At 43.4% G+C, this 13,335-nt stretch overlaps 1 protein-coding gene across 5 annotated transcripts in view; it reads left to right on the top strand.

Annotated features, from left to right (window-relative positions):
* SPNS2 (SPNS lysolipid transporter 2, sphingosine-1-phosphate) overlaps positions 1 to 13,335 on the top strand; it is a 126,095-nt gene that overhangs the window by 55,535 nt on the left and 57,225 nt on the right. For all 5 annotated transcript variants that reach the window (XR_008972318.1, XM_057410726.1, XM_057410727.1 and 2 more), the window contains exon 3: positions 3,617 to 3,753. Coding sequence is in view for 4 of the 5 variants with exons in the window: in XM_057410726.1 (XP_057266709.1) it covers positions 3,617 to 3,753 (137 nt within the window). In the remaining variant the exon portion in view is untranslated. The remainder of the gene's footprint in view (positions 1 to 3,616; positions 3,754 to 13,335) is intronic.

Here is a 13,335-nt window from a genome sequence, read left to right as displayed (position 1 = left end):
TTCTCACCGCAGCCGGCATTTCAGCCACAAAAGGAGGCAGAAAGACAAATGGGATCTGCTGTTGAAAATACCTGTACTTAAAAGAACCTCCCTCCTGGGATGGCATTCATTATGTGTCTGTTATTCATCCTTGGCTCACATAATAATTTGCTCCTGCAGAAATGTATCTCAGCTCCACCCAGTGCTGGGACTGAGCCACCTTCTGCTGGCACAGCTGGAGATCACTTAGCAAGAGGAGTTAGCTGTATGGCATATATAATAGTGACTGACATAGCTACACCTGCGCACAACTGCTCCAAACACAGTCACTTCGAGCCATCCCAAATCCCAGTGGATCTCTAACTGAGCCCTGGCTTGCAAAGCACATCTCTTCAAGAGGTGAGGTGGTTTTAAGTGTAAATGGAAAGAGGAGCTGTTGATTGTTAAGAGGCAAATGAAATGCCAGCCTCTGTCACATGCTCTCCTAATGGAAAAGATTGGTGGCAGTGGGCTGAGCGGAGGCAGCAGCTGCTGTGGTGTCACTTGAGTATTAACTGGGTGAGTGCAAGGAGCAGAAATGCCGTGGAGGAGCCTGGCATAAGCGCCCAGGCTCCGTTCCTGAAATGCATCCCTCTGCCTTATGCTTCAGCCGTCTTCCTCTACAGATCAATCCTGATTCTGCTGCCCCTCTCCAACTGAATATGCTGGCAGTGTTCTGTCTTCTGGATGAGATCTCTTCTTTGTGGTGTTTAGTTGAGCAGAACCTCAACTAGAGGAACTCGGGTTTCCATCCTACCTGGTAACGTGCAATAGATTCATTCACCTCTGTTCTGCCAACCCAGTCTGGTGCTCAGGAGTCTCGTCCATCATTTGCAGGAGTAATTGTCAAAATTGATTCGTGGGAAATGCCTGTAACAGGCAGATCCTTTTGACAGACCAACACAGCCATCGTATTCTGCATTTATTTGAGTCACTCCATGCTCTGATGCATATTTGGGTCATAAATACTCTGATATAAATTGCATTTATTACAATGACAGCTGTGTTCCATTACCTATTATTTATTAGGTTCTGCTGTCCTTTCATTTTACACCTTGTGGAGCTGTCAAGTCAGCTCCTTACCGGTGACAAAGCGCACTGCTCAGTTCAGAAGCTTCCAAAAATAAATTCTCCAAAGGGATTTGAGTACCATCAGGATGTATGTTGTTGGAAAGGCACTGGACTGTCTCTTCTTGGTTTGTTTTATTGGAAAGAAGAGGTTTGTGCTTTTTGCCTGCTTTTGCCCATGTTGCAAAAGGAGACTTTGTGCTTGTGATCCAGAGGTGGCTGAAGCTGATAATTGATGTGAGTTTTGGATCACCCCCTCCTTGTCTCGGGGTTGAATTAGTCAGGTTATTTGGCATTTGAAATCGTGGCATGCTGACTTGGATGGTTCTAATTTTCACTCAGAAGCTTTTTTAGCTTCATGTCTTTTTACATTATAAAAATGGCAGAATATCTGATTCTGAGATGAATGGGTTTCAGTGTCCTTCCAAGGGTAAGGTCAAATTGCAATGGGCACACTGCTCTGTACGAGTCATTTTCTGCTTCTCATTCCCAATCCACAGTCACGTATCCTTTGTGCCAGGTTGCTGCACCAGATTTGCAAGGTGCTGAGCGCTTGGGTGTTAGTTCAGGAAAGCACTTAATCATGGAATTGATGACCTTAAAGAGCTTGGTATAAGCATGTGCTGAAGTGCCTTGCTGGACTGGGGCCAGGGCAGATGTACCTTTGCAGAGCAGAGATTTGTGAAGCATTCCTGGGCTACTAGAGCCAAGTTCACCAGATGAAGGGAGCTGGACTGTGCTGCTGGGATGGGTGAGCGTGAGGTCTTTCTAAATGGGATGAGCCCCATAGACATGGGGCTGGTTTCTTGGTGACAGAGTGCTAAGTGGGGCCTCGGGGTAGCTGAGTAGTTTCTCTGTAAAACACAAGAGATGAAAACACTGGGTAAATGCTCATAGTTTTACTCAACAGGTTTTGTTTGAGCAAGGATTTGGAGATAGATGCAGGGACTGAGTGTTCTATCAATACAGTTTATGTGCTAGCATAAAACCACATTGTTCATGGCATTTGTATTGAAATATGTGTGCTATAATGTTGTGTGTGTTTCTTTTCATGTCTCAACACTTTTGTATTGTCTCTATTCATTTTACTCACAATGGAAAAGGAGCAAATCTGTAATTCCAGTCAAATATCACAGTGTAAAATTGATATACAAACAGTCATATGGCTCACAAAATACAGATGCAAATGGGTATGTATTATTTACAGAGCAGCTTTCACATCTTAATGTACTAAAAGAGAAGAGGCATTTAGAGAATTTCATAGTTCAACATTCTTTCGGCATATTTTTGAGCTATTGTATCTCATCATCCATGAAAAATTAATAATCTGGTTCTTAATCACCTTAATTTTATGCATGCATTCCAACCAAAGGGGGGTGTGTCCTCTGCTCTTGCCTTTTCATTCCTATTCTATTCCTCTCACCCCTTTTACACAATTAAAAGTAGAAGGTTGGGGTTAGACAATGCCAAAAGCCCACCCAAGAGCTACCTGATAACTACAGTCATAACTCTGTGACTGAAGAGGGATCTCCAGGTATTCTGGTGTCCCACCCAAATCCCTCTGCATTTGCTGAACCAAAGAAAGTAGAAGTCAAAAAGCTCCTACGACATGGCAGTAAAATCAATGTAGTTTCTCTCATCAAAATCTCTTGTGTGCAGTCAAAGCCAGGTGTAAATCAGCTGAATACCTGGCAGCTTCTGCCAAGTTCCAAATTAATCATGAATATGGTGTCAGTGCCTCGTTTCAGGTGATTTCAGTGGTGTCACTACCCAGATTCTTTTGAGCTAGGCTGAAGGAGTGAACTCCGAAGCTTAAGAGATTTCAGAGAGTTTATTCTATCAAGAGCCTCATTCCTACATGACAGAAGGTCTTGGGTTAATGCTTTGGGATTTGGGGGGGTGAAGCAAATGGAAAAGGTGAATTTGTAGCCTTTCAGCTAAGGATGTTCCTGGCCTGTTAGGGCTTTGTAGGTTAAAACTCTTAGTGGGATGGGTTTAAATACAGGTTCATTGCTGGTGAATGGACCTAACAAGGAGGCAGGAGTTGCCTAACTGTAGGGCTGGTGCCAGTAGGGCAGTATCAGTGTTTGCTGGTTTTCCCTCACTGTTTTATGGTTGCCTTAAAATACTGCTAGGAAGGATGAAAGCAGTTCAGTTTCTGTGCCCTGGATCTCTCTGGTCTCTGCTGCCATAGCCAACAAGGAGCCCTTACCTTGCTTTCTGTTTGCTTGAAACTCCTTCCAACCTCTACGTCACCTTCTCAGTGACATTCAGGCAAAAGCTCTTAACATATTCTGTCATGGTTTTGACCATCTGAGCTCACAGTGGACTTCGAGGGCTGGTGCTTTCAAATGTAATACAAGTTCAGTGGCACTGACTTCTGAAAGCCTTTCAGAATGTGCTGCTTTGTAAGTCAGGGCTGCAGGATGTCTGATTAAATGGAACTGCTCTCTAGGGGATTTGGCTTGCAGAAAATTAGTTTTCATGTTCTTGGCCTGATGTTATTAAACGTTTCTTTCCTCCTTTGCAGTTTTCATCTGCAGTTTCATGGTTGCAGCCCCTATCTTTGGCTACCTCGGGGACCGTTTCAACAGAAAGGTCATTCTCAGCTGTGGCATCTTCTTCTGGTCAGCTGTCACTTTTTCAAGCTCCTTCATCACTGAACAGGTAAGATCTTTGCAGAGGCATCACAGTGTGCTCAAGGGGAGTGCATCCCTCTTGTGTGTATTTAACATATAGCATGTTGCATTATCTGACCTTTTGTGGGTGAAGTGTGAGCTGTGTAACTGTGTTTTCTTAACTGTGAAAGCTGCTATTCTGCGATTCATTTGGTTCATAAAAAAATACCAGGTGAAAAGCAAGAGCTTCTGTTGACATAAGGGCTTTGTTGTGAGAGAGATCATAATGAAACTTTAAAAGGCTTTGAAAAAGACTTGGGAAGAAAAAGAATCCATGGCTGTACAGTGGTTCTCTTGTCTTCTGATATCTAACAGAAGTCATTGGGGTTTGTTGGCAAGTCTGCTTGTGGAACGACAAATGCATCCATCAGTGGGTTTTTGAATATGCTGAGTTTCCTGCCCAACAAAGGCAGTGAAGGTGGATGATAGGATAAAGATCAGACACAGATTCAGCTCCTATAACACCATGGATGGATATGACTGGGGAACTCATGATGGAGTTGTCAGGCTCACTTAATTTTGTCAAGCAATGCACGGCATCCCTCACCTGCTTCCAGAGCAGCCACAAAACCCCACTTTGAGGACTCCTCATTGCATTCATTTTCTTGCATGTCAGAGAAAACTTGGAGGAAGTAATGATCTGACAGTTTCTAGAGAAAATTATATCCTCTTGTTTTAATCGTATTAGAGAGGAGGTTTAATTGCTGCAGGTGGCAGCATTCCTGGAGAGACAAATCACAGCTCCTGGCATCATCAGACTGATTTCCCCAAGGGAGGCAAGGGCATTCCTCATCCTCTCAGTCCAGCTGCGTTCCAGAGATTGCGGCATTGTGGTCACACCAAGGAATGACAACCAGGGCCTGAACCTCTCCTCCCTGCTCCCTCCTGCCCACCCACATGCTCTGCAGTTTCTAATAAAAGAGAATTTCCACCTGAAGGCAGTGGCAGTCACACATCTGTCTGCCTTCCATGTTGGGTTGATCGTTGCTGCGTTTCTAAAGGAAAATGCATATGGCCAAATGTAGAAGCCTTTAACTCAGTAAATTGGTCTGGTTTATAATTGGCAGGAAAGTGCCTTTTCCAGGGAAAAAAAGCATCTTCCATCCAAAACAAAGAGGCTTTTTTGGGTTTCTTTTTCATTGTGTCTATTTTTAATCTCGCCTAACTTTCTGCACAAGCAGCTGTGAGCAGAGCCCAAAGAGGGAAGCATTTCATGAAGGAACCAATTACCTGCTAAAAATCACTTCTCATGTTATGAACACACATTCATGCTCAGGTTCTCATCAATCTCTCTGCAATGGACCTAGTCCTGTAGTTGCAAGTAACACAATACTGGAACTGGATTGATGTGATCTGTGTTCTCAGAGTTGATTTTCAGTCTAAGGATTTGAGGCTTATTTGCTGAAGTAGTCATGGGATTATTAAGTATGGTCAGTATGCAGGAGCTCAAAGTGGAAGTGGAGTACTGTTACCCAAAGAAAGGGAGAATAATATTTATAAAACTGGATTATGTTTGGAATCCAAACACCAATATTTTGGAAGTCACAAGGGAGACAAGATCAAAATAGCCAGACCTGTGCTAACTGCTCCTGCACTGGCATGAGCACTGACTCTGGACCCAAACTACACACTTGGCCAAAACCCACCCCAGTGCTGAGGAAAATCCCCTGTCTTGATTTTACTGGGATCCACAACTCTGCCAGAAGACTTACTCTTAAGCCAGAGGTCTCATGCCCAGCTCTTGTTACCAGCTCCAGGATGAGATGGAGAATTCTGCAGCTGCTGTATGGATGTGTTCTACCCGGTGGCTGCAGCACTTGAGCCAGCTCATAAGAAAACCCACTATCTCACATACAATCCCTTTTGGAGCCCTGATCTCTAATTGGGAAGACATGCCACATTGAACAAGGTGAATTCCTGAAGTGCTAATGAAGAAAGGTCAGAGAAGAGCTGATGCAACTTTTTTCTTTATAGAGTGACTAACCGGATATTTTTCCTGATCTTTGCCTTCTAGGATTCACTTAAGGAGCAAAACACTGGCTCTTCTCTCAACATTTTTCTTTCTTTCTTTGAAGACAGTTTGTGTGTTTGTCAGGGAGGAAGGCTGGGAGCTGAAATAGCAAAAGCTCTTTGCTGGCACAAATAAAAGCAGTAGTAAGACTACTGTAAGTAGATGAGTACTCACATCCAAGTCAACATGAAAACACAGGGCTAGAAGGAGCAAGTTGGCAGAGGCTGAGCCCATTGAAAAGCTCTACAGAAAATTCTTCTATGTGGCAGCAGCAAAAATACTGAACTAGGCGAGGAACAATAGCCAGGCAGTAGAAATAACAAACTGTGTCTTCAGGGATTGCCCTTCTTCAAACTCGAACAGTATCTAGCGCCTCATGCACACAGTCACTATGAGATTAAAGAGAGTACGCATCCACACAGTTCAAGTTTGGAGTGTAAATGGAAAGAGACAGTTTAACAAAGGCAGAGTGCAGCTATATTGCCGGTGGACTCTGAAGGCACCCCATTTGTAAAGGTTCTTGGCAGTGTGTTGGTAATATTAGTTTCTGTTTAAAATTTAGACCCTTAAAGGAAAACAATCCAAATGCTCTCACTACCCTTTAGACCCCAGGTTGGGCACCAAAAAGAATGTCATGGATTAACCCCAGCCAGCAGCTGAGCCCCATGCAGCCACTCACTCCCTCCCCTCTGATGGGATGGGAAGAGAATCAGAAGGGTAAAAGTGAGGAAACTCATGGGTTGAGATAAAGGCAGTTTAACAGGGAAAGCAAAAGCCCTGCACAAGGAAAGTAGAATGAGTAATTCCTTCAGCACTTCCCATGGTCAGTTAGGCATCCCCAGCACAAGACTCCATCATGTGCAACGGTGACTTGGGAAGACAAATGTCATCACTCCAGGCATTCCCCCCTTCCCTCTTCTTCCCCCTGGTTTATATGCTCAGCATGATGCCATGTAGTCTGGGATACCCCTTGGGTCAGTTGAGATCAGCTGTCCCAGCTGTGTCCCCTTGGCTTCTTGTGCTCCCCCAGCCTCCTTACTGGTGGTGTGAGGCGAGGAGCAGAAACGGCCTTGACTTTGGGTAAGCACTGCTGAACAGTAAAGAAAGCATCTTTGTATTGTCAACAGCTTCCAGCAGAAATCCAGATCATAGCCCCACACTAGCTACTATGAAGAAAATTAAATCTGTCAACCAGCACAAAAGGCTTGGAGCTCAATGAAGCAGTTCAACTAAGATACTATCTAAATGCTGTTTCATGCTCTTTGGCTTAAAAAGGCAGTGACTGAAAACCAGGGAATGAGATATATATGCCATGCAGAAATGTAGTTGCTAGAAAGTACTCCATTAAGGTTTGTAACCGCTTATTAAAATATCTGTAGTTAGTTATTACCAAGTGTCTTGGGCTTTTAACATGGAATAATGACAGTCAAATAAATGAAGAATGAATCTCTCATCTGCTAATAGCTACTAAATAACTATATAATCAGCTGTCACAAGGAGAAAAGAAAATCTAACCAAAATTTAAGGAGAGCTCCAGAGTATATAGGAGGTAATAGTTATAGAAATCATAAGTTTAACTAAAGAAAATCATCAGAAGTAACAAAACCTGAGATAATAGCGAGGTCACTTTTTGCTCTGTCAAATAATGTGATTTGACAACTTAGGTAAATACACAATTTCTCTATGAAAAAATAAGAAATGAGTCTTCTACTTTGCCTCAGGTACTTGCACATTTCTGCTCTAAAACATTGTTTAGCACTTACTAAACTAAAAGTTGCGTAAAATAATCCTTAACAAACTTGCTCATTAATGGAAAATTAAAGTTGATCCATATTTAGACGTGTCTCTAGATTAACTCCATTTAGAGAAACTTCAACAAAGTATGTCTATATCTTAATTTGTACTTTCTAAGTAAAAACGCCTCCTAGAAATGAGCTCCCTTTTTGCATGCCTTTTAATCGGTTCTGTACCTGTGGGTACACAGATTTTGATACTTTCATCTGCAAAGCCCTTTCTTGTGTCAGTTTTGGCCTTGGGCAAGCATTTGGAGACAACAGTTGCTGGTTGTTGGTTCATGCTGCATAATAATCAGCAAAAAAAAATGTAAGCTGCTGTGCAGTTAGAGTCGTATAACAAAGAAGTGCACTGAGCACACCATCTTCATGGATTTTCTTTACCAAGATGTGTTTCCATCCACACAAAAAGCTACATGTGTGTGTCTCTTCCTCTGCTTCAATATAAACTCTGCTTAATAAGTAGCCAGGTTTTTCTCTAGGTAGTATTTTGATGAGCTTTGTGTCCGAGTGCCTGGGTTGGGGCTGATCCTCTTGAGCTGGTTTATATTCCAGGATGTCATTGGGATGAGCCTGTAATCCCACTTGCACCATTTCTCTTTCTGAATAGTTTCACATGAAGCAGCTTGGTTATCAGGAGTGATCAGGCCACGTGGTGTGAGTGTTTGTTTTTGGCTACTTGGGTACCACATCTATCAGTCTTGGGAAATACTGTTATTTCCCATGTAAATATCTTGAATAAGGCATAGCTCTGTGTAGAAGAGATGCTGTTTTACAGATGAGCAAAATGTTCTGCTAAGTAGTTAGGCTCCACTAAGCTGGGAGACCAAGTGTAACTAATAATCAACCAGATCAGGCTGTGGTAATGTGGGTTTGCTGGGAGACATCAGAGCTGCAGATGGGAGAAAGTTTGGAAATGGAAAAGTAACTCATTAACAAGGTAAACCAGGAATGTGCTTTTGGATCCTCCAGTTCATGGTAAATATTTCTGTTTGAATGTTGATCTACCTAAAACCTTTTTGCTCCCACTGCAAGTTAATCAGGATAGGTATTTCTGCTTGTGCTTCCCTCTCCTTTTGATTTATCTCTGTAAGAAGAAGCAGATAGTCCACTGTGGACTTGCAGTTAGCCTGCAGTGCTTGCTAAAGTCCTGTCTTTCAGTCTTGCCAGATATATACTTATTTCCAAAGCTTGTTTTTCAAGGAGTGATAAAAGAGAAGCAACAAATTATGTGCAGCATGGAACAAATGGTTAGCTGGGTTAATTTTAAAAACATAAACCAACCCCACCTCCCTGTACGGGATGATTCACTCCAAGGAAAAAAAAACTTTAGTCTTATATACTCTGACAGAAGTTGTATTATAAAACATACAGCTTCTGTTCCTTTGCCTCCACTGGGTAAGATAAATCCACAGTTTGAAAGCCAGAAACAAACAAAACTAGAAGCCCCAAGCCATCATTTTGTATGTAAAAAGGGTACTGTTGTATTTGAAGTCACCATGAATTACTGGAATGTGTACATCCCACTGTGCCAGCCTATTATTTTTTGATCAGACCTCTCTTTCAGACAGAAGGCAAAAGAGATTCTCCAGTGTGAAGGCTGCTGCACACACACTCGATCGCTTCCCTCACTTGTGATTGCAACAGCTTGTGTGGCTGGTACAGGAGTCTGTGTTGGAACTGACATGGGGTGTTCACAAGTGTTGCTGGCCCTGCTGTGTTTGCCAGCCTTTAATGTGGTACTCAAGCCCCACACCTGAGCATATGCTGTTGACATTTGGATTGCTGCATGCTTGCCCTTTTGTTAGATGCTCAGGAAAAGTAGAGTCCACTGTGTCCTTTCTTAACACAGAGGAAGAGATTAGGGTGGGTAGTACACTACCGCAGTGTCGCTGTTCTGTCTGCCAGGGGTGTCAACACTCCAGTGACTAAGTGCTGCTGTGATGGCTGTGAATGTAATGCTGGTACAGTGCCCTGCTGCACTGCCTGGGAGCTGGAGCTACTCGTGCTTTGCCTCTGCTCTGCCAAGACAAGACACGGCAATCTATACATGTTGTCTTCTCCCCAGCTATCTGGGCTCCCTCCTCACCACAGGAGAGCTGCTGTGAGGAATCAGTGGGTGCCAGGTGGAGATGCATGCCATGCTGGATTTAGTTGGCTCTGAGGTCCCAGAAGAGAGAGGGAAAGGCTGAGGGCTCTCATCTCTGTTTCATACTGTGCTTCTTTTCGTACTATAGATAATGTGAGGTATATTGTAGGGAAGAAATATGCTGTTGCTTATTCCTTCAGTAATGAAGCAATGGCTGAGCTGGGCATTTGTCAAGTCTGGTAAGGTCTTCAGCACAGTTGACCCCAAATACTTTGTGGGTAACTGCTCTTATGAGCAGCATCTCTTGCACAGACAAATGTAATGATTTGAACTCTTGAATCTGGGGTCCTCCTTCCCTCAGATTTTGCTGACCTAGGACAGAAGAGATGGGAAAAGACTGATATAGATGCAGCAAGACATATATAGATGCAGCAAGTTGCAGCTTGCTAAAATTGAGTGCAGAATTGCTCTCGTGCATTTGTCTCTGAGCTGCTTTATATTCTTTGTCCCTTTCTACTTGTCCCTCTTCCAAGGGAAACTATAAATGAAAAACAGGTTAGGGTGTTCTCAGAGCAGCAGCCCCCAAAAACCCAATCGGTGAGAGGAGGAGGCTGTTCATAGGTGTTAGCAGAAATGGAAGTGGTGTACATTCTGCTCTGAGTGCTGTTTTCTCCCCTCCAGTATCCTCATCTCTGTATCTGTAAAGCATCTGGGAAGAGTTATTGGAAATAGGGCTGGTGATGGCTGCCAGGTGAGAGGCAGTGTAGTTCCACAGCTTACTCAGAAAGCTTATTCATGTGATGAGAAAAATGAACTTCAAGAAATTGTCCTAAGGAATATCTGCACCATACATTGCATTGCCTGTCTGCAGTGGGTCTGGAGCAGGGGCAGTTCTGCTGTCCCCTCCAGGACCGGAGAGCAATCAAGATAACACCTTCCCTAGGTCAGGTCAATCTGGCACCACGTCCTGTTATACTTCTCCAATCACCCCAGTCATGTACTGTTATGTTTATTAAGCATGCCCCCTGCCTTCTGCTATCTACTCTTGAGTCATTAATGGGTCTGAAATCATTAAATACCTGAATCAAGCACTGTGGATGCCGAGAGAAGAAGAGATGTTTCTATTGCCGAGTGTCACGACTCACCTGAGCTGACGCGTGCTGCTGCAGAGGCTTCTCTTGCTGGTTCATTAAAATGAAGGCAGCAATTTGCACTGAAATGTCAGGGCTGCTCCTCAGAGCTCAGGCGTTTTCTAGAGCAGGTGGACAGAGGTTTGTGCTGGGAAAGGATCAAGAAATAGGCTTGAGGCTTAATGCTGATTTGCAGTGGGTCTCAGTGGGGGCTTCCTATAATTGCCTGCCCCTTTTTGAGTGACCCGTTGTTATCTGGGTTACTGTAGGATGTTAAAATCATTATCATAGGATCTGTGATTGTGGTTCTGATTCAGCTCCTCCTTTGGAAGTCTATGGGAACATTTTGTGTGTCTTTGTGGGAACTGAGGCAGACTCTACATCTTTTTAAATCAATATGCTTACCTTTGATGCTGTTTCTTCAGATCATGAAAATGCCTCAAGATAGCAGCTGGGGACCATGGTGCTGGCATGAAAGGTCTTTACAGGCCAAGGACCTTCACAGCTTTGTCCCATTTTTATGCAGAAACCTGAATTTATAGTCTCTAGGTTGCAGAGTAGGAAAGTTCAGCTGCTCTGTCAGTTAATGGATGGGTTGGAAGCAATGCCAGCCTCTAGCTCTCATCCCACCTGTCCTGCTTTTATTGTGCCTGAGCAGGAAATCTCACCTGGGTTGGTTATTTGCTGAGCAGGCAGAGGGAAGAAGGAGCACCTATTTTATTGCCAGGCTGTGCGTGTCTTAGAAGCATTCCTTCTTCTTGTGTTGTCTCTTAAAATGTGTATTCTGCTTGTCATGCTGCAGCAAAGGCCTAACCCCAGAGCATGCTGATGGAACACAAAGAGGATGTCTTACTGCTTCAGCCCTGTCTTACTGGAAGTCTCTACAGTGCTTTAGCATTATGCTTTATAAATAATTATTACAATAGCTTAAGCTCAGCCTCATTCAGAAAGGGAAAATACTTCTTACATGGACTGGGTTTGAATCAGCTGGGGGGAAACAAAAAAGGGGCTGAAAAAACAAGTAATGCTGCAGGTAAGTTTCCAAGCAAATGTTAAAACATAGAATAAGGAATTATAAAACTTCCTATCATCTCAATATGATCTTTGCAGCGGTTGTTGTGACCTGAGGAACACAAGCCATTCCCAATGCAACTCTGTGGTTGCCTGCTGTGCTTCAGTAGTGGAGAAGTCTGGCTTGGTCAGAGGAGGTCAAAAGGCAAAGCGAGTCACTACTGCTGTATGGCACCATAGGGTCCTGTTCCTTCAGAAATAAGTTTCCCAGGTAGTTGTGTATTGAGGGTATCAAGAGGATGCCAAGTTGGTGGTGTAAAACATGTCCTCCTTGCTGCTCTGGGATGTTCAAATACGGGTCTGGAGAAACATTACTGTTTAGGGGTGTAAGCTGATGTGGGCTTAGCATGGATGTAAATGAGGCAGCTTATGGCTTGTGCTCTTGAGGCTTGTGACTTGGGAAGAAGCACGATGCTTCAGGAGAGTTTGGTTAATGGCGCCTCACAGACAAAGAAAACAATTCATTCAACCCAGATTTAGGCTCATTAGGAGGCCTGGAAACAAATCGAAGCTTTGTATTAGGAGGGCCTTGGTGGTTCTTTAAGGTTGTCCTGAAAAACGGGATGCAGGAGAAAGTGTTACTCAGCCTCTGGCCTGTGTTCAGATGCAGAAGTGTGGATCTGAGCCTTTCTTTGGTTGAGCTCTTGGTTACCTGCTGAGACAAAAGCATCAGTTATACTATAGGAGTGTAAGTGCTTCTTCAGCGGCACACACAATCTGTGGCCTCCTGAATCATGAATAAAGGCTGAAACAAGGACCACCGTGTTCTGAGTAATGCACAAATAGTGTGAAGATGGGGAATGTCTTTCAGTATCAGGTGCTACATTAGTCTTTTGAAGTGTTGACATTTCTTTTAAATGCATAAAGTTCACATGCTATACTGCATTTGCAATTCAGATAGCACTGAATTAGGGTACTAATCTCAACCCCCTGTAATAGACTTTGAGCTGAAAGTCCCTGGGAATGGTGCTGATCATCATGTCTGAAAACATGATTGACAAAGACACATGAGAAGATAGTGACAAAACATGCAAATGCATTTAATATAGTTCAATAGGATTGTCATTTTGTCAAATAGGCTGGATTTAGACAATGAAATGAAGCTACAGCATGACAAAACCTTGCCAATTAGTAATGCTTCAGCCAGCAGTATAATAACTGCTCAGAGATGATCAGGAATAAGAAGCTGCTAGGAAGAAGGAATCAGTAGGTGTTTCTCTCTGGAAATCTGGTGTTAAAAAGGAGACATCTCTCAGATGTAGGTCAAACATACTGCAAGGTCAGCCTTTCTCACAGTACGTGGGTGCTTCTGCATCTTGATAGAGTCAGCAAGTCAGGGAAGTGTGAAAACAGAACGCAGGAAGAAAAAGCATTCAGAGTTTGGGGTCATTTGGATGGTTTTTCAGCAACGCTGCCCAAAAAGGCTGACCTGCTGGTGTATTCAAACTTCTAGCACATGCAAAGTCAATATGGGAGG

The sequence above is a fragment of the Pezoporus wallicus genome, unplaced genomic scaffold (genome assembly GCF_028554395.1).
Source record: "Pezoporus wallicus isolate ANWC-B61680 ecotype Strahan unplaced genomic scaffold, APGP_CSIRO_Pwel_v1 contig_8705, whole genome shotgun sequence".
NCBI classification, from domain to species: domain Eukaryota; kingdom Metazoa; phylum Chordata; class Aves; order Psittaciformes; family Psittacidae; genus Pezoporus; species Pezoporus wallicus.
The sequence above is the reverse complement of the archived record's forward strand: the minus strand, read 5'-3'. Positions and strand labels throughout refer to the sequence as shown.